The sequence below is a fragment of the Equus przewalskii genome, chromosome 15 (genome assembly GCF_037783145.1).
Source record: "Equus przewalskii isolate Varuska chromosome 15, EquPr2, whole genome shotgun sequence".
NCBI lineage: Eukaryota > Metazoa > Chordata > Mammalia > Perissodactyla > Equidae > Equus > Equus przewalskii.
In genome coordinates this window covers 74,702,728-74,727,255 of record NC_091845.1, presented here as the reverse complement: position 1 = coordinate 74,727,255, position 24,528 = coordinate 74,702,728, and the positions used below count along the sequence as shown (strand labels likewise).

Below are 24,528 nucleotides of genomic sequence, written 5' to 3'. Positions count from 1 at the left end.
TGTTGACGGCTGCGGTGTTGGGAAAGCACGGGGGGGTGAGGGGGATGGGGGCGCTGCCCCCAGGGAGCCTGCGCTGCAGGACCAGGGGAGGCTGGAGAGGGGGCTGGGCTGCACTTGGGCAGGAAGGCGCTTCTGTGTAGCTGGTGTGCTGGCTTCACCCACAGGTAGCGGGGAGGGCAAAGGTCAGTGGAGGGCAGGACGATATGGATGGAGGTAGAGAAATCCAAAACAGCCCAGAGCCACCACCTCTGCCTGGGAACAAGGAGCGTGTGTCCCTGCAACTCCCAGCGCCTGTCCTGCTGCAGAGACCATTTTGGGCGGGGGGGTGGTGGGGGGGGGCCGGCTCACCTAATGACTCTAACAAGGTCATGGAAGGCTTTGTCGACGTTGAGAGGTGGGTCCTTGGCACTGGTTTCTATGTACGGAATCTGAAAGGCAAAGCTCAGCTGGGTAAGAGCAGCACTGAGCTCCACAGAGCCCCGTCCCCAAATGCCACGCCCAGGGGGCCGTGTGCTTTAAAGCTCCCCAGGACCCTGGCTCCTCAGCCTCCAGCCCGTCGGCGGCTTCTTGCTCTCTAAGGTTGGAAAGTTTTCCTGACAGCTTTTCCAATCTCTCTTGTTCTCTAGTCACAGAGATATTTAATAGCTCCCTAAAAATAGAACAGAAATGATCTTTTTATACACTTGAAGACTAAAGACTGTTTCATTTATCAAACTAAAATACGTGCTGCTTCTCTTCACTTTTCGTTCCAAGGTCTATCTCTCGACCTTGGGGTGATGCTGCCCCTCCTCCCGGGCCCTCCAGAGGGACTCGGGTGGGAAAGGCTGTGGCGAGGCCATGCCATGGGCAGCACTTGCACGCTGGCGACCCCTGGCCGGTCTGTGCCTCCCACCCCCAAAACAAGCCTGCCTGGCCCAGCTCTTGTTTGCTCTGCACCTCTGAGCCTGGGAGCTGAGCCATGTGTACGGAACGCTCGTGTCTGCACGTTTAATGCTGTGGAATCATCGCCTGGCTAGAAGGCAGCTGTACGTTGGGAGATGTGGAAGATGATCCTGCAGGATGGGTTGCAAGGGCCCCGTCTACACCAAGGCTTGGGCTGGCACAGGGAGGAGAAGGAAGTCTCCATGGGGTCAGGACACAGTCCTGAGTGCTCGTCCTCTCCTGTAACAGGGACCCCACAAAGGCAGGAAGGGCTCGCTCCCCCACACACACACTGGTGGAGACAGTGGAGTTCACACAACACGCAGGGCCTCCCCAGGGGAGGTGGAGGTAAGCCATCTGGGAGGAGACTGGAGAATTTGGGTATTTTCCGTAACTTTTTCCTGATTACAAGATAAAGCTGTTTCATTATAATACATTTGAAAAAGAAAAGCACAGTGAAGACAATAAAAACAGTCGACTTTAAATGTCTGGGGAGCTGGGTTATTATTTAGAGGAGCATGTTGTAAACCATTGCCCAGAACTCATAATAAAGTCAGTGTCTTCCCACTGATGGATTCTCATCACGGGAGATCAGATGTTCACACGCTGCTGTGGCTTCAAGCAGGGTCTTGTTGCAGCTGACCAGACACCCACGGCAGAGCACAAAGGGCATGCGTGGCTCAGACCCCTGAACCAGTCATTCACAAATATCCGAGCCTTGGATAACACGGAAAGGAAACCGCCCTCCGCTGTAGGCGGTCCCACTGTGGGCTGCTCCACCGAGACTGTGGCTGTTTAACCAAGATGAGTGTGAGCTGTTTGGCCTCCCAGGTCTCTATATCCTGACCTCGCTTAATCCTCATGTTAACCCTCAGGGGTAAGCAAGTATCTCCATTTTGCAGCTGGGGAAACTGAGCTCAGAGTAGTGACATACTCGCCCAAGGCCACACAGCAGCCAGCAGAGAATCAAGATTTGAACCGGATTCCACCTCCTGCCTGGCCTCCCCCAGGACAGGTGGGGGTGCCGAGGTCAGCTTTGGAGGCTCTCCCAGGTGAGGCAGGTGCCTGGGAGTGCCCAGCAGCTGGAGTCCTCTGAGACCCTGTGAGGCGGGGACAACGCTCTTCCCTGTGCGAGCCGGGAAGGGAAGCGGGCAGGCACCTGTAGCTGCGGCTGGGACCTACCTGGAGCCCCTTCGCATCCCATAATCCTGCCAGCTCAGTCTGTCCCAGCTTTCAGGGGCCTCAGCCCCCTGCTGCTGGCCGTCCCACTGCATCACTTAGAAGTACACTGCAATATCCCCTGGGTCCCCAGACACCCTCCACCTTCCTTCTGGGGGTCCTGCCTCTGCCACTGAAGAAACGCTGATGTGCATTATCTGGGTCCCTAGAATTCCAGGATTTCAGCAGCAACAAGACTTAAACCAGGGGAAAACCTGCAATAAAATGGTAGCACCATTTATCCCCACCAACGGGCTAGGAAATGCCAGCTTCCTGCATCAGGTCAGGGTGACCTGCCCTGGTCAGCTAAGAGGAACTTGCCGTACAAGCTCTAAAATTAGGATAGTAGCTCATGGAGTCATTTGTCAAATGATAAGGGAGGCAGCAGCATTCACTGTAGTAGAAACGTAGGCTGAGAGACAGGGGCCCTGGGTTCTGGGGGGATGGGGACACTATTCACCAGCTGGGAGGCCCCTGGAACTCACTCACCCTCCTGTGTCTCATTCCCTTTGATCTGCAGAATGGGATACTGCTACCCCTTGCAGTATCCTCACCCCCCCAGGGCTGCTGGGAGGGACACGAGAAGGTGTTGTGACAGCCCTTAGCACACCCTTTCAGGCAGGGTGTCTGGGACCTGGGAGGACGTGGGCACTCTCCACGAAGCCTGCATCCAACGTTAAACCCGGCGGTCAGTCCCCAGCCTTCACCCAGACACTTCCGGGCAGCACCTGTCTTGGTGATCTCGATCACTCCCTCCTCCTTGAGGCATTTTCTTTACTTGGCTCCCATGACACCCCATTCTGGTCCTCGCATATCACTGACCCCTCAGTCCCTTTGACTGCACCCCCTCATCTCCCCACCCTCACAACACTGAAGGGTCCCCGGCCTCACTCCCAAACTCCTTCCCTATCTATCCTCACTCCCTCGGGTTTGATGGCTTTAAAGTCTATCTCTGTGTTACCAATTTCCGATGCTACCGCCAGACGGGTCTATCTGGCTGCTGTCTGACGTCTCCACTTGATTATCCACTCAGCTCCTCAAACTAAAGACGTCAAAAGCCGGGCCCCTCGCCTTCCCCGCACACTTACTGCCACGGTCTCCCCAGCCCGCTGACTGTCACTGCAGTCTTCTGAAAGTCGCTCCTGCCCCAAACCTTGGAGTCATCCTCACTTCCCTCCTCTTTCTCTCACCCCACATCCAATCTGTGAACCAATCCTGCTGGCTCTCTTAGGAACAGACCCAGAACCCAAGCATGGCGCCACCTCCACAGGCACCACGCTGGTCCAGGTCAGCCTGCACCTGGGTTATCGTCACAGCCCCTGACTGGCCTCCTGCTCCGCCCTGGCCCCTACAGACCATTCTTAACATGGCCACCAGACAGAAGCTGTGTAGCCCTAAGTCTCACCACATCCGTCACTCCTCGCTCCAAACCCTCCAGTGGTTTCCCTTCTCACTCTTGGTAAAACCCCATAATGCGTTAAACCACCTCCGACCTCATAGCTGCCACTCACCCCTGCTGCTGCTCTGGCCATACTGGCTCCTTGCTGTTCCTCAAACTCCCACCTCAGGGCCTTTGCACTGATTATTCCCTCTGCTGGCACATTCTTTCCCCAGATATCTACATGGTTTATTCCTTCTGCTCCATGAGTCCTCACTGGCATGACCCTTCCCCACAGGTCTTCCCTGACCACCCTAGTTGGAAAAGCAGCCCCCCATTTCCACATTCTCTACCCCCTTCCCTGATTTACTTTTTCCTGCAGCACATGTCACCTTCTGACAGACTCTAATTTGCTTTGTTTATTGTCTGTCTCCTGTCACTAGAAGTCAGCAGCACGAGGCAGGGAGTGTTGTCTCCCAGGGCCGAGGACTGTTGAATGAATATGTGAATGAACTCAGAGGGCAGAGACAAGCAGAACTGATGCGCAGTGGGCCCCTCCCTCTACTCATGCAGCGGGGCCCAGCAGGCAGAGGGAAGGTGCGACTGTGCAGCGCTCCCAGCAGGCCGGGTGGACCTCCACACAACTGACCAGTGAGGCCAGGGGCCCGGGCTGCGCCAGTGTGGGGAGGGCTGGGAAGAAGCCCGTGACCCCACCCAGCGCCATCCAGAGGGCGAAGGGGCATCACAGTGAACTGAAAAAAAGCTAGGATTTCTGCTGATAGTCACTGGGCGGCCTGGGCAAACCTCAGTCTGACCCATTGTAAGATGGGATAATTACACCACCCACCTCAGCGTGTGGCTGTGAGGAGTAAATGCTCCCCCTGCACAATGCCTGGCACGGAGCAGGGCTCAGTGAACGGTGGCCGATGCTGAGGAGGCTGAGCATAATAAGGCAGCTGGCTCAGAGAAGGCGACAGAAGCCAATGTCTGCACAGCCCACGAGGAATCTGCCATGTCAGGGGCCAGGAGGTGGCCTGAACGCCACGGCTTGCAGGCCACTGTGAAGGTACCTGGCCCTCATGTCAGAGCCTCTACTGACTGATGAGAGGGTGCTTTCTCTCTGGTCTGTTGTCTTGTTTCACAAAAGATCCCACATCCCACATGGCCTGCTAGGCCTCTCTGTGGAGTCTAGCCCGCTCCCTAGTAGGCCCAGGTGCTAATCTGCAGACCAGGACTGCAGGAGTGACGGCTATCGACTCTAACATCCCCTGACCCTCCAACACACACGCACACACAAATACACACACACACAACCTACATTGTGTTTGGTCGCCATTTCTTTTCCTTGCTCCCTGGTGATTTTCCTCAAGTGCATCAGATCGACCTTGTTGGCCACGAGGATCATCGGAAACGACTCCCTGAGCAATGAAGGAACAGCAGCTCATGAGGTTTCGCTGCCCCCACACTGGTGAAGGCCATGCAACCACAACACAGGCACGGGACAGCCCACATCACCTCCCCAGTCAGCCCGGAGCTGACTTACAGGCCCTTCCCTCCACGGCTCCAGGATGTGGAGAGGGGCCCTGGGGCTGCTGGCTCTCTTGGTTTGAAGCCTTAGGCTTGCTGCAAGGAGAGTGAGGGGCCCCCCGGGAACTCCCTTGCTCAACACTGTCAGTGAAGGTGCCACTGGGCTGCTGGGCCTGGGCTGGGTTCCCAGACCGGCTTCTTCCCATCTGGGTCACCCTGATGCACCAACCACGCCATCAGCAATGGCTCGTGAAGAGCACCAGGGCCAGGGGCTGGCCCACCGCTGGTGCTCGGTACATGGTAGGTGCAAAATCGGGACAGCTCCCAGGAGAGGAAGGGGGATCGAGAGGCATGTCTGCCTGAAAGATTCCCATTGACATACGGGGTCACACTGCTGCCCCAAAGTGAAGGAATGCGGGTCTCACAGCATCTTCGGCAGCACTGGGTATTTTCCTCAGAAATATTATAACGTGACAGGTGAGAAATGGTACATTATTATTTCTCCTTGCACTTCTTTGATTAGAAAGACGGTTGAATATTTTCCCACATCTGAGTCATTTGTTTTCTCTCTTGAGATTTCTACAGTCACGGGCTTGACCCACATTTATCTCTTGAGCTTTGTGTGTGTATGTGTGTGTGAGTGTGTGCATGCGTGAGTGTGTGAGTGTGCATGTATGAGTGTGTATCTGTTTACCTGGCAAAGCTATTAACCCTTTGCCTTAGGAATAGGTGTTGACTGGATTTTTCCATCTTTACTAACATTTGCTCAAAGCTTGCTGTTTTCCTGTTAGTTCATCCCTTTATTTTCTTTACATTGCCTCTTTAAGATCCAATTAACTGAAAAAATCAGTTAAAACATGCTTCCAATTATTTAACTACTCCACAGACAGCAGTCTGCCATTATCCACGGTTTCAGTTACCTTTGGTCATTTGCAGTCCAAAAATATTAAAAGGTAAATTTCAGAAATAAACAATTCATAGGTTTTAAATTGCATGCTGTTCGCGCTGTCTACTCCGTCCCACCCGGGGCGTGAATCATTCCTTTGTCCAGCATACCCACGCTCTACTGTACAGGAAAAAACGTGGTCTACACAGGGTTCGGTACCATGAGTGGTTTCAGGCCTCCACTGGGGGGTCTTGGAATGTATCCCTGGGGGTAAGGAGGGACCACTGTAATAATAGTGAAAAAATGAGACTTTATTTAGGGGCTTGTAAATCTCGCAAATTGGAAAATGTTTCTGGAGAGAAAATTCACTTTTTCTTTGAACGTAATAAAATTTGGTTAAATTGGAGCTGAAAAACAGAGATATTACTTCTGATTTCTCGCTTCATCTGTGGGGACGGTTCAGGAGAGATGGCAGGGAGCTGACCCCTCCAGGCCTTGGAAGCAGCTGGCCCCGAAGAACTAGGGCAGGAATCAGAGGGATCAGGTCCGACTTCAGCTCTGCCCTCAGTGCCTCAGCTTTTGCCTGAAAATCTCAGAGAGGGAGAGACAGACAGACAGACAGAGGGAGCCTGCTCTGAGCAGGAGTCGGGAGGCCCTGGCCCGCCGCCCTCACCTGTCCTTGACGCGCAGGATGAGCTGGTGGAAGCGGTCCACGTGCTCGAAGCTGGCCTTGTCTGTGACCGAGTAGACGATGAGGAAGCCGTCCCCCGTGCGCATGTACTGCTCCCGCATGGCGCTGAACTCCTCCTGCCCGGCCGTGTCCAGAACTGGGGTGGGATGAGGCCACTCAGGGGCTGTCACCACCCACCCTGGAGCTCCCCTAGCCTGCAGACCCCCACGCTGCTCCTGCTGTCCCGACTGTGGCTAGCCCTGAGCTGTCCCCACAAGAGGCCGCTGGAGCTCCCTGGGCTGTGCTGGAAGAGACCTCAGGGCCAGGCTCTGACGGACTTGTTTGTGGACGTACCGATTCCAACCCATGGTGCTTCCTGGGCCTTAATTCTCTGTCTAGAGAAAAGCTTCTTCAAGTCAGTGGTCGACTCTGCTATAAAACCCCGCCGGAGTCCCCAGACCTGGGCGTTGGATCCCTGCTGCAGCCCTTACAATGGAGTCGGGGGGCAGTTACCTGACTCTCTGAGCCCCACTTCCTCCTCTGTAAAATGGAAACCATGCCTCCACCTTGTAGGGCCTAGGGAGGAGGGGGAGAGCACCAGGACGTGCCTGGGGGCAGCCCTGAAGAGGCCATCCTGGCCAGGCAGGGTCCTCAGGCCCTGTGTGGACAGACAACAGGCAGCCATGGGGAAGGAGTGGCCCCCAGAGAGCCAGGGTCACTCCCTGCGTAGGATGGGGCTGTCACAGTGGTGGCGGGAGGGGAAGCTGGGGCTGGCAGAGGGGTGCTGGGAAGAACCATCTCAGCACAGGCTTTCCCCCACCCCATCCAGCCCTCCCACTGCCCCACCCCGTGAACTCCTGAAGCCCACTTGCCTTCAGCTTCCTTCCTGCTGAGATACAATGCTCACCCCTGCCTGTTTCAGAGAGATCATGTCCACAGCTGGGGAGCGGGTGTCTCCCTTCAGACGTGCAAGCCTGACCTCCTCACACCCTGCTGAAGCCCTATGGGGGCATGAAGTCTGAACCCCTCAGTGTCCCGCAAGCCCTGCCCACTGTCTAACCTCCCCATTCTCCTAGGTTGCTCTACTCTGACCAGACCCAGCTTTCCCGCTTCCTAGGGGCAGCGGAGTAGCTGGTTACAGATTTTGGAGCCAGACACCTGGGCTGAGTCTGGCTCATTCCCAGAGTGTGACCCTGCCCAAGCTTGCTTCTCTGTGCCTCCACTTCCTAAAATGGGATCATCAGGGTTGTTTCCAGTTACTATTCTGAAGGAAAATGTGGCGATATAGGGGACGAGAGAGAACGGCTTTGAGGGCAGTGGCTGTTTATGATGAACGGTGGCATCATATACTGAGGGGGGACGACTGGGTGACAAGCAGGGTTCGGGGGCTGTTTCTGAGAACCTCTCAGACACCTATGGGGATTTCAAATAGGCATTTGGAGACTTACGTCAGGAACTAAGAAGAGAAGAGGGGCAAGAGACACAGGTGTGGGAGTCGTCAGCTATCCCGTACACCTGGGAATCCACATCTCAGGCAGGCACCCTGAGAGAGTGCCCGAGAATGACGCTGTCCCCACAGCCTGTCATCCCTGCACCTCCTCCCGAGTCACTCAGCGTGTCAGAGGGGCAAGGCTTGGTGGACACAAGGACCCGAGATGTGCCCCAGACGTAGAAGCGGCTCACGGCTATTCTCGCTCATTCCTGTGGACCTCATTCTCTTCATGTACGAAATGAGGGGCAGGGCTTCTGGACCTTCAGGTGCTTTGAGCTCTGACATTAGAATCTGATCTGGATGTAAAACGAAGGGGCTCAGAGAACAAGATCCACAGCTAAGGACCAGTGGGGAGACTGAAGCAGTGTCCCCAGTTATTTCCCAGGAGCAGCTTCACCTGGAGGGAGAGGAGCCTTTTTTTCTAAATAAACCCCACTCAGAACTGCAGTGAGAAAACAGAAGGAAATGGCATGGATTTGGCTGAAGTGGGGATGAGAAGACCTGAACTGAATAGCAGAAGACATTTAGGCAATATTGTAGTTAATATACTCACAGATTTTGAGGGTACATATTATCCAAAACAAAAACTACAGATCTGGGATATTTAAAAATATGATCATCCAGAATTTAAAAAAAAAACTCAATAGGGAGTTGAAAGTCAAAATGGACCCTCTGGAAAAGAAAAATAGTCATTTCAGACGTTCAAGGTCTTAGAAATTATATTACCCATGCTTTCTAAAAGAACTCTTGGAGGATATACTTTAGCAAAGTGAAAAACAGATCCATAAAAGAGACAGGTGAGTGGTATTATAAACAATGGCAAGCAAACAACAAAACATAAAAGTTTAAATAAATATCGTTACACAATTTGAATAGAATGAATGACGGATTAGAACCAAAATCTCTGATGATCCATAAACGAGGGTGGAGGCCGGGGAAAAGGAAGCTACTACCAAAGTTCCTGCCTCATTTGGGAAGACGCTAAAGATACTGACTACATCGATGCTGACAAAAAATAAAAGTGTACACACATGTACATATATAGAATAACCACCAGACTAGAAATAAAACTCAAAACTTCCTAACTATTAGAGGAAAGAAAACAGGATAAAATAAATGGGACCAATCCAATGAAAGGGAAAAACAAAAGAAACAAAAATAAGAAAGCTAAACAAGTAGACATGAAACAAGATGGCAGAAATAAATCTATGATGCATGACAATAAATGTTGATGGGTTAAATTCACCTATTAAAAGCTGATACTCAATACAAAATCTGTTTCTCTGCTACTACGAAGGACACATATAACACAAAATGACACAGAAAGGATGAAAAATAATGGGATAAAAAAGAATACGCCAGCCATATGCATCCACAAAACAGAACTCAAGGCTAACACATTAAACAGGACAAACCAGAGTATTTGTAAGAGAAAACGTACAAGCATTGAGAAGTGCCAAAGTCACGAATCATAAGCATCTATGAATGTTGCCTAAAAATATATATGCATAAAAAACTGATTTCTAAAAACAATAGGAATTGACACATCCCATAATCATTGTGGGAGAACTGCACAGCCTCTCAGAGACAGACAGAACAAGCGGGCCCTCAAAAGTAATGATCTTCATTAAATGATACAATTTAAAAACTGAATCTGACAGACAGAACAAACTTTACATTCAAACAGTAAATAAGTATTTTCAAACACACATGAAAGAGTCACAAAAATTGGCCATATATTCCGAGATAAATGAAAATTCCAATAAATTCCAGAAAGCAGAAATCACAAAGGCCATGTTTTGTCTATAATGCAGTAAGATCAGAAATTGACAGAAACATGAGTATGAAAGAAACTATCCACTTGAAAATTTAAAAAGCGTATGTACTGATCTCTAACTCTCCAGTTCAAGGGAAAAGCAAAGCAGAAATGATGATTTAGAACTGAGCAACAATGAACAGAAACAAACCTCTGGTTTGAGGCCAAAGTGGTACTCGGAGGAAAATTATACCTTTAAATGCACTTCAGAAAACAAGGAAGACTGAAAACTAACTAAGCATTTAAACCAAGAGGCTAGAAAATGAAAACTAAAATAAAAACCAAAGAAAGAAGAAATCATTAATAAATGTAGAAATTAAGAAAATGGGAGGACGGAAAAAGTAGCTGGTATCTAAAAAATCAAAAGCTGATTCTTTGAAAGGACCAATTACAAAAAAAAACTTTTGCAATTCTTATCAGAGAAAAAAAGAAAAGACAAATGAGCATTTGGAATGAGAAAAGGCCTATGACTATGGATATAGATATATATGTAATTATGAGAGAAAACTATATACAGTTGGATAGCAATAAATTTTCAATTCTCGAAGAATTGGATGAGTTAGGAAAATATAAATGAACAAAGTTGGCTCAAGAAAATATGTAAAACTTGAACAGGCCAATAATTATAGATGAAACTGAAGGACAGAATCTGCCGCACGGATGGCACAAAGCTATTCTTGTAATCTACAGATTGTTCCAGAGCACAGAAAACATAGGAACTTTCCGGTTCATTGCGGGAGCCTGGTATAATCCTAGTAACAGTCTGGACAGGAATAGCGTGTGGGTGCGCGGTAACCGCCAGGCCCCTCCCACCTTTGGGGGACAGAAGCAGCCTACATGTGGGACCCCAAGAGGTGTATTGAGTCATCGATTTGCCAATTATTTTCTGAGCACCTACTCTGTGCCAACCACTCTGCCTGGTACTTTGGGTGATTAAAGAGTAAGACGCATCTCGCGATCCAGGCACTTAGAAGCTGGCTGGGCTGATACTTAGAGAAAAATAATAATATGGGATAGAAAGTGATACATACTTTCTGAGATCTAGGGAACAAGGCGCCTTCAGCTGGGAGGGATAATGGAAGGTTTTCAAGAGAGGGGACATTTATCCTGCCCCTGAAGGAAGACTAGAATTTGACATAAAAAGTTGGGGCTGGAGGAAAGGCCTTCCAAGCACAGAAACAGCATCAGCAAAGGCAGGGAGGCTGGAAAGAACAGAGCAGCGAGGAGGCTGGGTGCTGGGGTAAAAGGTCGGAGCCGGGGAAGAAGTGGGAGAAAGAGGAGACAGAGAGCCCAGAGGCTGGGGACCTTGGATCCTAAAGTAGAATGTCTGGACCCTGTGGGCACAGGGAGCTACTGAAGGTTCAGAGAGGGGCGAGATGTGGACAGAGGAGGGTGAGTCTGGCATCAAGGAGGGAGGGGACTGGAGGAGCAAACGAAGACGTGGAGGAGGGACTCGGGCAGAGAAATCAGAGCATGAGCCAGGCAGGCGTGCTTGAGACAGAGAGGAAGGAATGAATGCGGATGCACTGAGAACACAGACCAGAGAGAATGGCCGTGGGGGCCCAGGGAGAGAGGAGAGTTGAGGGCATCTTGGAAATTCCAAACCATGGGCCCCGGGAGGACAGTGCAACCAGGGAGGAGGAGGTGGGGCTGAGCTGGCCTAGTCTGGTCCGGGGTCCAGCCCTCCCCTCCACACACATACACCTGGAAATGCTGGTCACAGGCCCCTTGTTAGCAGCTCTGCCTCCAAGGCTTCCTTCAGGAGGCTGAGGACAACAGGCAGCAATGCTTTTAACTGCCTGCGTTCCCCACGCCTGATGTCATGAAGGTAGGAGGACTCCCGAGACAGAAAGTATTAGTCACTGTGGGAGAAGAGGTGTTCTGCCAGCGTGTATGTATGTCTGTGTGTACGTATTTATGTATGTATGCCTGTGTGTGTGTGTGCGTGTGTGTATGTGTGAGAGGGACAGATAGACAGAGGCGGCCAGACTGGGGAAGGAGGGAGAAGAGAGGAACAGACTCTGGAGACAGAGGGTCAGTGTGGGGCACCTCCGTCTGCCCTGCCCAGTCCTCCCGCCTGGGTTGATGGGGCAGCAGTGTTGCTGAGGATTTCAGTGGAAACCCGGGGGCTGCTCTTGGATCTTGCAGATTTCAGAAGCCAAGCTCCACGTGCTGCTGTGGCCCGGGGGCCCAGGCAGGCGGGCAGCCAGCATGGAGGGGGCACCAGCCTGGATCCCTGTGGGCCCTCTTCCCCCTCCTCTTGCCCCCTTTCCTTTTCCTCTCTCTCCCTCCCTCCCTCCTCTCCCTCCTCCTTCTCCTCCTCCTCTTCCTCCCCCTCCAGGGCTTCCAGAGGTGGGCAAACTCTGACATGGGCTCTGGGGGCTCTGATGTTGGCCCGCAGCCCAGGGTACAGTCCAAGCTCTTTGGCTGAAAGCAGTCCCACCCATCACGTTCCTGCTGGCAGCACGTGCTGCCGGGCTCTATACACACACGCCCTCTCATCCTCTTCACAGCCTCGGAAAGAAGGTTTTACAGCCCCTAGCACAGATGAGGAGACTGAGGCTCAGGGAGTCCAAGGGGTGCGTTCAAGGCCACACGCAGGGGAGGAGCGCACTCCAGTTTCCCCAAGGCCCAGCTGCCCAGCCGTCCAGTCTTTTTTCTCCAACCAGAGGGTATGGTTGTGGCCACCAGAACCAGCCTGGCCGTCTCATTCTAAGCCTTTGCCCAAGCCGTGATCTCCACCCAGAGTGCCCTCCACACGGCTACCCTGGCCGCTCGCCGCACGGCCGCAGTCGCCTCCTCTGAGGGCCCCAGCCCCTGGCCTCCGTCTCTGAACCCTTCCCGTTGCGTGTGTCATCTGTGCCTCTGGGCCTGGCTCAGCTCCCCACCATGGGGCAAAGCCCGAGCAAGGAGCCCAGCTTTTGTTTCCCTGGGTCCCCCAAAAGCTTCAGCATCCAATGAGGGCTGAAAAAGTGCTTGCAGAAGTACTAGACAAATGACACGCATGCAACAGGAAAAGCAGTTCTTGCATTCAAACAGCCCACGCCACCTTTAAGGAAAATCACTAAAAACTGACTTTTTGTCTTCTATCATGCACCCTTCAGGGTGAAGTAAGGGTTCTGGACCATGAAACAACAGATGTGATCATTTCTAGAGATAACATGCCTCCAAGGCCCATGCCCGGGGTTTTGACATCTCTCTCGTGCACAGAGTGGTCTCGACCCGCTGTGGGAGGCAGGAGTGGTTATGCCTATCTTACAGGGGAGCCAGGTGGGAAAGCCTGCACCCTGCCTAGGAAAAGACTCAAAAGAAAAAAAAAAAAGCCGCCTCATTAAGCATCAATTGTGATGAGGGCTCTTTACTGTTTTAACTTGCACTCCCACTTCTGGGTAAGGGTGTGCATGGGGCAGGCTGGGTGCATTGACTGTGCTCTGTTCCCAGAAAAAGGGCTGCTTTCTTCTTCTCTAAAGTGCTGGCAGCGTGTGGAAGGCCAGGCCACTGGGGACTCTCTAAGTGGGCGGGAGCTAGAATCCTGTGGCAGGCGCCAGCTGGCTCCCTGGTGACGGGGGAAGATTCCCTCTGGCGGTGGCCCCAATCTCCCAACACGCTGACTTCAGGCCGACATCCGGGGAGAAGTGCTGGCCACCAGCCCCGTGTTCCCGAGGCCACACTACTGCAGCTGGGGGAAGAGAGTGAGGAGGTCTTCAGAGAGGTTTTCATGAGGTCCATGAAGCCCAGGGCTTTGGGGGAGTCTTACAAGAGCCTGCTCCCCCTCAAATGTTGCTCTCAGGGAGGCAAAAGAAGAGAGCGGGGAAAGGGCAGCAGAGGGTCTCAGGTGTGTAACCAGGAGCCCAGGAACAGGCAGGGACAGATGGAGGGCCTGGCAGTGGAGAGGGACAGGGAGGTAAAGCATGGTCCTACAGCCCCACTTCCACCTCACAGCCACTCGCGGGGCCAGCGTCTTACAGGGAAAGAAACTGCTCAGGGCCATGCTGCTAATGAGCGGTAGAGGCAGGATCTGAACCCAGGCCAGTCTGGGTCCGAGTCTTGCTCTGCTCCTGGCACGAGCTGTCTTTGAATGAAGAGCCAGCAGCAGTGTCCCCAAGGCCTGTGAAGAGAAGCAGGTCTACACGGAGGGCTGAAGACAGAAGGTCCCAGGTATGCAGAGGTGGAAGACAATGGCCTGGAGGCTATGCTTCATACACCCACCCCCACCTGCTCCACACCTGCCCCTGGGCAGTCACATGTGGCTGGGAGGAGAGAACTCACGGCTGTGCCAGCCTGCTTCCCTTGAAAGCCCTGAGCACCAATGTCCAGCGCCTCTGGAGGACCCAAGGATTCTAAACACACGCCTATCCAGTCACTCCCCCACTCCTAGGGCCACTGTTTCCCACCGCCTCCTCTCTCCTCCAGCCTCCACTCCAAGCTAAGGATCTGAAACAGAGACCACCAGGAGCCAAAGTCCACAAGCTTCCAAATCAGCCTGCTCGGGGACGGCAGGGCCTCATGCACCGCAGGTGAGGAGGGTGAAGTGGTGCGGCCACTTTAGAAAAGAGTCTGGCAGTTCTCAGAATGCTTAACACTGAGTGACTACACGACCTAGCGATTCCATTCCCAGGCATGTACGTACCCAAGAGCAGGGAGAACACACATCCAAGCCAAAACCTGCGCCTGAACGCTCACAGCAGCATTACTCACAACAGCCCAAAAGGGGAAAGAGCCCAAATGGCCAGCAGCTGATGAAAGGATAAACAAAGTGTGGTCTATCCATATACCAGAATATTATTCACGCCCAAAAGGGATTCAATTCTGACACACGCCACAACAGGATGAAGTTGAAAATAGCACGCCAAGTGAAAGGAGCCCGTCACAAAGACCGCATGTTATAGGATCCCATTTATATGAAATGTCCAGAATAGGCAAATCCATGGACAGAAAGTAGATCAGTGGGTTCCAGGACTCGGGGGACAGGGAAATGGGAACGAGTGCTGATGGGTGTGAGTTTTTTTGGGAGGGGGATGAAAATGTTAAGGAATTAGTGGTGGTTCCAGTGATTGCTGATTTGTGGCTCAATCAGCAATTTGTGATTGCACAACTTTGTGTATTTACCATAAACCACTGAATTGTACACTTTAAAAGGAAGAATTGTACACGTGAATTATATCTCAATTTTAATAACTGTATGAGAAAAAAACCCACCTCCCTTTCTCTGAAACACAGGCTCTGCCCACCCTCTGGCAACAGTGGATGCCCTGGCCCCTCCGGGGGGCACTGGACCCTATACCCTGTCACCTACGCAAGGACAGTGCAGCTACTGTTGTCCCCTCCCTCTCCGGCATCATCCATTTCTCTCTCTATTGGTTCATTTCCATCAGTATGTAAACATGCCATAATTTCTTTCATATTAAAAAAACAAACAAAAATAAAGCCCCCTTAAATTAAAAAGAAAATCCCAGCCCCTTGACCCCACACCTTTCAGCTGCTGTCCATTTCTCTATTCCTCTTTACAGCCACACTCCTTGGCCTGTCTATTCTCACTGCCTGCTCTTCCTCTCCTCCACTCTCTCTTGACCACTCGACCAAAATTGATCTTGTCAAGCCACCTGTGAGCTCCATGTCACTAAATCCAATGGGCACTTCTCAGTCCTCACCCCACTGGACCACTCCCCAGCATCTGATACAGTTGCTGGTTCCCTCCTTGTGAAGAGCCTTCTTCACTCGGCCTTGGGACGTCACGCTCTCTCGGTTCTTCTCCTACCGCAGTGACTGGTCCTGCTCGGTCGCCTCATTTCCCCACTATCTAAACATTGGTGGGTCCCTGTGCTCAGTCCTGGGGCCCCTTCTCTAACCTTTCACTTCCTCGGTGATCTCTCATCTCGTGGCTTTATATGTTGACCCCCCAATTTCCATCGCTGGCCTACACATCTCCTCTGACTCCGGACTCAGACATCCAGCTGCCGGTTTGACTTCTATTTGTATGTGTGAAAGGCACCTTGGATTTAACGTGTCCAAAATTAGACTCTTGATTTTCCCCCAAAACTTGCTTTTCACCAGTCTTCCTAATCTTGATCAGCATAAGTCTATTCTACCAGTTGTACAGGCCGAAGACTCTCCCCTCTCCCCACCATCCATCCCATATTCTCCACCAACAAATCCCATTGTTTCCTCCTTCAAAGTACGGCCAGAATCTAACTCCTTCTCACCACCTCCGTCACCAGTGCCCTAGTCCACCATGAGGAACCTCTTAACCGGTCACTGATTCTGCCCTGGTTCCCCTGTGGTCTATTCTCCACAACTTTTAAAACATCAGTCTGACCAGGTCCCTCCTCTGCTCAAAACCCTCCAATGGCTTCTTATTTTCCTCCAAGGTCCTAGGAGATCAGTGCCCCCCAGCTAGCTCTCTGACCTCTCTTCTTAGAGGTCACTTACTCTGTACCCTGGCCTCCTAGTTATTCCCCAAACAGGCCAAGCACAGTCCTGTCTCAGGGCCTTTGCACGTGATACTCTCCCTGTCTGAGATTCTCTTCCCCCAGGTACAGGCACAGCTTTCTCCTTCAGTTCTCTGCTCTGACATCCCCTTATCAGGAGGGCCTTCCCCGAGCAGCCTACACAAGATAACAAGCCCTTCCCCACTGTCCCCTTCCTTTAGCTTGCCTTCTTCTCCTTCACAGCATTTACCACCACCTGACACATCACATATTTGTTACTCCTCTGTCCCCCCACTCTAACACAGGCTTCATGAGAGCAGGGACTTGACTTTGCCAACTGCTGCCTCCTCAGAGCCCAACAGAGAGCCAAGCACACAGCAGGTACCCAAAAGTATTTACTGAAGCAATTCTTGAACACATTCATGCACACAGGACTCAGGGGCCACTCCACACATCACTGAGGGAAAGGCAGCTGCTCCAGGTCAGGGGCTCGAGCCTCACTCCCGGACCTCCCCAGATGCTGGCAGATGCGTCGGGGACCCCTCATCTCTACACGGGATGGAGCCAATTCCAAAAGCACCAAGCCACCCAATTATAGTAATATAAACCATATCAGAGCAATCACAGCAACAATAGCATCTTCTGAGGCTGACTATGGCCACGGCCCTCACAAGGGACTTCACTCCCTTCCTCACTCAACAGGCAATGACTATGCACCTAATAGGTGCCAGCTCCAGGCTGGCATCAGAGATACGACAAAGGTGGGCAAAGGACACAGTCTCTCTCCTTGAGGAGCTTAACATCTGTATTGTTTCATTTATTCTTTGCAACAACTGTGAGGGTGTATCCCATTTGGGACACAGCCCACCGATGAGGGTGCACCGTCTTGGTCCAGAGGCTGTTTGTGCCCAGGGGAAAGAGGAAACCCCCGACACTCCAACCTGGGGCATAGTGAAGACAACAGACTGACAGTGGCTACACGGGTCTGGAGCTGGAGCATCACCCAACACAAGGGCAGACAGGTGAGATCCCGAACTTATCAACCGGGCTGGTGCACTCAGCCGGGAGAGGTCACGTGACTTCTAACAGTGCTCAACACGAAGCTCTGAAATCAGGGCAAAACCAAAATGAACTGCAGGAGTACAGGACCTGATTGTCTGCAACGGGAGTAGGAGGAAACCAGCCAGGGTCTGGGGTGCTGACAAGCTTGCCAGGAGCCCAGGCTGTGTGGTGCCTTTGAAGGGGGAGGGGTACACACTGCCCTCACCCCTTCATCACTCAGCCCCGCTGAGCTGACTCCAGGCACTGGCTGACGGTGGGTCCCTCTGTTCCCAGGATGGCTAGTTGGGCTCAGGTGAGCACAGAGCCAGATTAAGATGCCTTGCTTTGGGGTCATAGGGAATGGGGCTCTAATCAGCTGTGTGACCTTGGACATGTTACTTCCCCTCTCTGAGTCTTAGTTCCCTCACATGCCATGGCCTGACCAGTCAGAGGGCTGCCGGACAGGCGGTGGAGCAGGAGGTCTGGGTTTCCAGGGAAGGGCCCTCGGGGACACAGGGCAGCAGCAGCGATTTTCCAATGGCTCGGAAATATTTCACCGTTGTTTCAACGGGTACAGCAGCACTGGTGCATACTGGCTGATGAGCAGCTGTGCTCACCTGTGAAGTAGAGATGCTAACCTCAATTGGGCAGAATTGTTACAAGGATGAAATGAAACAATCCCTGCAAAGCCCTTAGCATGGGGTCTTGCCTTCTAGAAAAGTCTGCTCAGCAGTAACAGCTGACGCTGCTCTGAGGGCAGCAGCAGTGAACGATGGTTTGGGGGCAGATGCGGCCTCAATGTAAGGAAGGGTTTTCTATCAGGAAGCACTGCCCCAGGCTCCTTGGGTACCAGTGAGCTCCCTGTTACTGGGAGCATTCAAGCAGTCATGGCTGATGGAACCAGGACAGAGGGTCAGGCAGAGGCCTGCAGGGCTGGATTTCATAATCTCAGGCCAGTGACCATGTTCCCTCATAAAGGGAAGGAGGGAAATTTCTCCCACATCACTGCTGGCAGGAAAAGGTGAGGATGGGTGGAAGGACAGGCCGGCTCTGCTTGTACCCCATTCTTAGTGGGGGCCCCTGGGGAAGTGCCTACTCTGAAGCTGCCCTAAGGGCTGCTGAGCACAGAGGCCTGAGTAAAGCCCTTGCACAGAAAAAAACTCCCAATAGATGTTCCTCTTTCTCTTGCTGCCCTTCCAATGTCCTCCCCCCGCCCCCTCCCTCTCCCCAGGAAAAATGTGGATTCAAGTGTTCAGGGAAAAGCCAGGTCCAGGCCCCTCTGAGAAGACAACAGCACTTGTGTCTGAGGTTTGGGCATAAGCCAGGGTGGAAATGTCCCAGCCTCTGAGGGTGCAGGAGGAGAGCCAGGGCTCTCACTCTTTGCAAAGACTGAGCCCTTGCTGGGGATATAGGGGAACAGAGTGGCTGCTAGAGCTGAGCCCAAGAGCCCCTAGGTGGAAGGGGTATTGGGAGACTCAGGGCCCACTGTTGTTCTCTGTTGATGGTAGAAAGATACAAGGTTCCAGAGGCTGGTGGGGCAGGGGTGGGGCCGGGAGCCACATGGGTGGGAAGGCCCAGAAACACCTGCCCCTACTGTAAGTGGGCAGAGGATGTGGTCAACATCCTACCCTGCAGGCCCGAGGCCTGGGCCAAAATAGGAGGCAGCAGGACAAAACAGGAGGTTCCTGGCAGAGGAAAGAGGCTGTAGGCCTGGCTGTGCCTCTAGGGGAGTCTGACCCTAGGCAAGTCACTTCTCCAGCTGCCCCACAGCTTCCTCAGCTGTAAAGTGAGGGCTGAGGAGCCTTCCAACCCTGACCTAAAAGCACAAGTGGGCACACAAGAACACCAAGACAATAGAACCGACAGCAGGGACTGGAACAGACATTAGCACACCCACGTGCACAGCAGCATTAGTCACGATAGCCAGAAGGTGGAAACAACCCCAATGTCCACTGCTGGATGAAAGGATAAACAAAACAGATACACATACAGTCGAATATTATTCAGTCTTAAAAAGGAAGGAAATTCTGACACATGTTATAACATGGATGAACCCTGAAGATACTGAGCTAAGTGAAATAAGCCAGTCACAAAAGGACAAATACTGTATGATTCCATTTATGTGAGGTACCTAGAGGAGCCAAAATCATAGAGACGGAAAGTGGGATGGTGGTGCCAGAGGCTGGGGGTGGGGGAAGGGGAGTCAGTGTTTAAGGGTGCAGAGTCTCCTTTGGAGGAGATGGCCGGAGAACAATGTGAATGTACTTAATGCCACGGACCCGTACCCTTCAGAATGGTTATGATGGTAAGCTTTATGTTATATATATTTTACCAATAAAAAGAAAAAAACACAAAACCCCAGGACTCAGCCTAAGGCTCGGGTCTTCCTGACTGATGAAGCCTGAGAAGCGGGGTGCTCGCGGCGAGTCAGACAGCTGAAAGCCAGGGTAAGGCGGCATCCAAAGCCAGAGGCCGGAAGAGAGGGCAGGAGAGGCGGGAGGTGGGGGAGCTGACGCAGCCCCACAGCAGGGAGGTGGGGACCAGACGGTGAGGAGGAGACGTTCCCAGGGCTGGGCCCTTAGCAGCGGAAGGTGAGACAAGGGTCCCGAACCCTTGTGGGAAGGAACTCAAAGCTCCAAAGCCGCGGGTTCCACAGACACTGCCGCGTCTGGCTGCTGGCCCCTGAGGTCAGCTGTCTCCTGTCTCTTAGATTCTGGGAGGACCAGGGCAATGAGATCCCTTGAAAGAAAACTAGAAACAGGTTTGTAAGTAAGTGGGCAGCCTGTGAGACTCCTCAGCGTGAAAACCCCAGAGAAGGCTTCCTGAGCAAGCTTAAGGATCTCCGACCTGAAAGTCCCATCAGGACAGGAGCAGGGGACCCTCTGAAGGCCCTTGGGCAAGGGGTGAGAAGGGCAGGGAGTGCGTCTGTGAATCCTGGTAATCCAGGTCACATCCCTGCTCCGGGGACTTCAACTCCCATTCCGGAGACACAGGGACCAGCTGTGTGAGGTGGGAGAGGACCGTCCCACCCAACCAGAAGGACAGAGACAAGGGGAGTTCACATCACTGCTGGCTGTGTAAATCCCTCTGTGCTTTACTTGTATGCAGATAACAATAGCGGCTACCACAATAGTGTTTGTAAGGATTAAGAGAGAGCACATGCGGACTGCTTAGCACGGGCCTTCCACACAGTAATTGCCCATTAACATCATTATCGCCATTGTAATTATCCTCCTCTTCCTCCTCCTCATTCAGCTGCCATGCTTTTGCTCTTTCTGAATCTGGAAGAAGAGAAAGCTCAGAGTCCAGAGCACCTGGAAGGCATCAGAAGCCTATCACCGCCCCTGGGATGGCGTGGCCTCCAGGGAAGCAGAACCTCCGGGCTCTGGATGCCCAGGGAAAGTCCTGTCCATCCCAGGGCTGCATGTCACCCCCAGAGGAGATCAGCTCCAGAAAGGGTCAGAGTTACACTCGAGCCTAAATGCACCCAGCCCTTGATTAAAGTTCCCAAAATATGGGGCATCCTTTTAAATGCCAGACTAATTAATACTCAGCTATACTGTTCTAAGGCTTCTTTTCCTAATAGAAGGCCTATTTGAGTAGGGAAGTGTGCTAACGGGGAATCCAGTATCTCCTGAGGAAGGCCTGGTGGGTAAGGCCCTAAGTCAGGCCTGACTCTGGCTGCAGGATTAGGGGTGGAGCCCCCAAGGGGAGTGCAGGAGCTTCAGAACGCGGGCTTCACGAAGTCATGCTTATACAGGAACGCCGCAGCCACGCTGCCCCTCTGCCACCACGACTGTTAGAAGCGTTATCACGAAACCTTCCTAAAAACCACCCTTGAGGAAAACTTCTTTTTTTCTCAGAAACTGACCTAATACCCAAAGTTACTTAAAACAAAGTTAGCAAAGTTTACATGGCTGTAGAGAGAAATAATATTTATTGAGCTCCAACTATGTACCAGGCATGGTGTTAGTCTGCAACATGAATTGTGCAATGTTTTTCAGGATGTTTGCTGTGAGAATGGTCCAGAACGGTGTGTAAAACTTCTCCCTTTGGGAATCCCTAAGGATAATATGTCCTACCAACATATATGTTTGCAAATGGAAGGTTCTTCAAAGTCTTGCTGTAAAGAAACTATTTACGTTTTTTAACTCAGTATATCCCAAAGTACGGTATATATTCAAATGGGTGATGCATTAGATGGTTTTAGAAAGTGCATAAATGTAAGTTTTAAATTTTAATAGTTATATGTATTTATTTTAATGTGAATTAGAAAATAATATATCTAGCACATCATACCTTTGACCAAACATATATTGTTTAGGACTCATTCACTCATTCATTCCAGAAATATTTACTGAGGACTTGCCATGAGCCAAGCAGGGTTCTAGATGCTGTGGATACAGCAGTAAATAAAATGAAGGCCTTGCTCTCAGAAACTGTAGTTTAGTGAGAGCAAGAAAAACTCAAACAAATAAGTATACTGAACTAATATAAATACATGTTCAAAGAAAAGGTAGACTAAAGAAAAAGACTTGGCAGGGGACAGAAACACCAGGGGTGGGGTGGGTACTGGAACAGACGGTTTGGTCAGGGAAGGCCTCTTGGAGGAAGCGACCTTTGAGAGGAGATCTAAATCAGAGAGAATGAATTTCTGCAGGAAGCATCCTCTAGGTGGAGAGCACCAAATGCAGAGTCCCTGAGGTGGGCATGTGCTTGGGACCTGGTGGGACTGTCCAAAGTCCCAGGGCTGCAGACAAGCCCCTGAAGGGTAGTGCTCAGTAAAATCAACAGATAATTCAAATACCATAATGTTCACCCTTTAAAGAGTACAATTCAGTGTTTTTAGTATCTATCCAAGGTAGCATTTTTTTAAAGTGATGATGTGGTTCTGGTTCTGGCCAAGATGGAGTAACAGGGATCAGATTTACCTTCTCACCTAAAACAACCAAAAAACAGATAAAATATATAAAACTGGTTTTCAAGACACTGACACCGACACCAGGGAACGAAGGACAATGATCCCTAAGAGATGGGTACAAAAGAGGTGAGGGGGATAAAGAACGTCGTTTTACACTAATAAAAGGGTCAATTCATCAAGAGGACGTATCAATCTTAAACATTTATGCACTTAATACCAGAGTGTTCAAATACATGCAGCAAAAACTGTCAGAACAAAAAGGAAAAAATATGCAAATCCTCAATTATACTTTGAAATTCAATAACTGACAGAAGAAGTAGACAGAAAATCAATAAGGACATAGAAGACAGACAACACTATCAACCAGCTTGATCTAACTGACATTCACAGAACACTCCACCCAACAACACATTCTTTTCATGTGCACATGGAACATTTACCAAGACAGACCATATCCTGGGGCATAAAACAAGCCTCAGCAAGTTTTAAAGAATTCAAATAATATACTGTATGTTCTCTGACACAATGAAATTAAAATAGAAATCAATGACAGAAAGATCTCTGGAAAATTCCAAAATACTTGAAAACTAAATGACATACTTCTAAACAACATACGGGTCAAAGAAGATATCAAAGGGAAATTAGAAAGTATTTTGAACTGAATGAAAATAAAAATACAACATACTAAAATTTGTGGGATACAGCTAAACGAGTAGTTAGGGGGAATTTATGGCACCAAATGAATATCTTAGAAAAGAACAAATGTTCAAATCAATGACATCAGTTTCCACTTTAAGAAGTTAGAAAAAGAAGGGCAAATTAAATCTAAAGTAGGCAGACAAAAGGAAATAATAAAGAAAAGAGAGGAAATCAATGGAACCAAAAGGGGGAAAAAAAAATCAATGGACTAAAAAGCTGGTTCTTTGTAAAAATCAATGATAGCCAGCCTAGTGAGGAAAAAAAGATACAAATTATCAATATCAGGAATGAGAGAGGTAACATCACTACAGATTCTACACATATTAAAAGGATAATAAGAGAATATTATGAACAACTTTATGCCAGTAAATTTGATAACTTTGATGAACAAATTTTTGGAAGACACAAACTGCCAAAGCTCACTGAAGAAGAAATAAATAACCTGAATAGCCCTACAGCTGTTAAGGAAATTGAATTTGTAGTTAAAAACCTTCCACAAAGAAGACTCCAGGCTCTGATGTCCTCATAGGTAAATTCTACTAAACATTTAAGGAAGAAATAATACCAATTTTGTCAAACTCTTCCAGAAAACTGATGAAGAGAGCATACTTCTCAATTCATTCTATAAAGACAGCATTACTCAGACATTACAAGAAAACTACAGACCAATACCTCTCAAGAACATAGATGCAAAAATTCTAAACAAAATTTTACCAAATCGGAAAGTCACAAATATGTGGAGACTAAACAACATGCTACTGAACAACCAATTATTGAAGAAATTAAAGGAGAAATCAAAAAATATCTGGAGACAAATGAAAATGAAAATACACCATACCAACTCATATGGCATGCAGCAAAAGTGGTCCTAAGAGGGAAATTCATAGCAATACAGGCCCACCTTAATGAACAAGAAAAACCTCAAATAAGCAATCTTAAACTACACCTAACAGAATTAGAAAAAGAAAAACAAACAAAGCCCAAAGTCAGCAGAAGGACAGAAATAATAAAAATTAAAGCAGAAGTAAATGAAACTGAAACCAAGAGAACAGTAGAAAGGATCAATGAAACTAAGAGCTGCTTCTTTGAAAAGATAAACAAAACTGACAAACCCTTAGCCAGACTCACTAAGAAAAAAGAGAGAAGATTCAAATAAATAAAATTAGATATGAAAGAAGAGAAATTACAACAGACACCACAGAAATAGAAAAGATTATAAGAGAATACTATGAAAAACTATATGCCGATGAACTGGACAATCTAGAAGAAATGGATCAATTCTTAGACTCATACAACCTCCTAAAACTGAATCAAGAAGAAACAGAGAATCTGAATAGACCAATCGCAAGTAAAGAGATTGAAACAGTAATCAAAAACCTCCCCCCAAAAAAGGTCCAGGACCAGATGGCTTCTCTGGAGAATTCTACCATTCAAAGAAGATTTGATACCTATCTTCTCAAACTATTCCAAAAAATTGAAGAAGACAGAACATTTTCTAACACATTTTACGAAGCAAACATCACCCTGATCC

The 24,528-nt window shown here is 50.0% G+C and overlaps 1 protein-coding gene across 6 annotated transcripts in view; it reads right to left on the bottom strand.

Annotated features, from left to right (window-relative positions):
* Positions 1-24,528, bottom strand: part of MRAS (muscle RAS oncogene homolog) — a 58,567-nt gene that overhangs the window by 4,352 nt on the left and 29,687 nt on the right. For all 6 annotated transcript variants that reach the window (XM_070577559.1, XM_070577556.1, XM_070577560.1 and 3 more), the window contains 3 exons: positions 6,604-6,757; positions 4,836-4,935; positions 349-428 (listed from right to left, as the gene is read on the bottom strand). In XM_070577559.1, the coding sequence (XP_070433660.1) occupies positions 349-428; positions 4,836-4,935; positions 6,604-6,757 (334 nt within the window). The remainder of the gene's footprint in view (positions 1-348; positions 429-4,835; positions 4,936-6,603; positions 6,758-24,528) is intronic.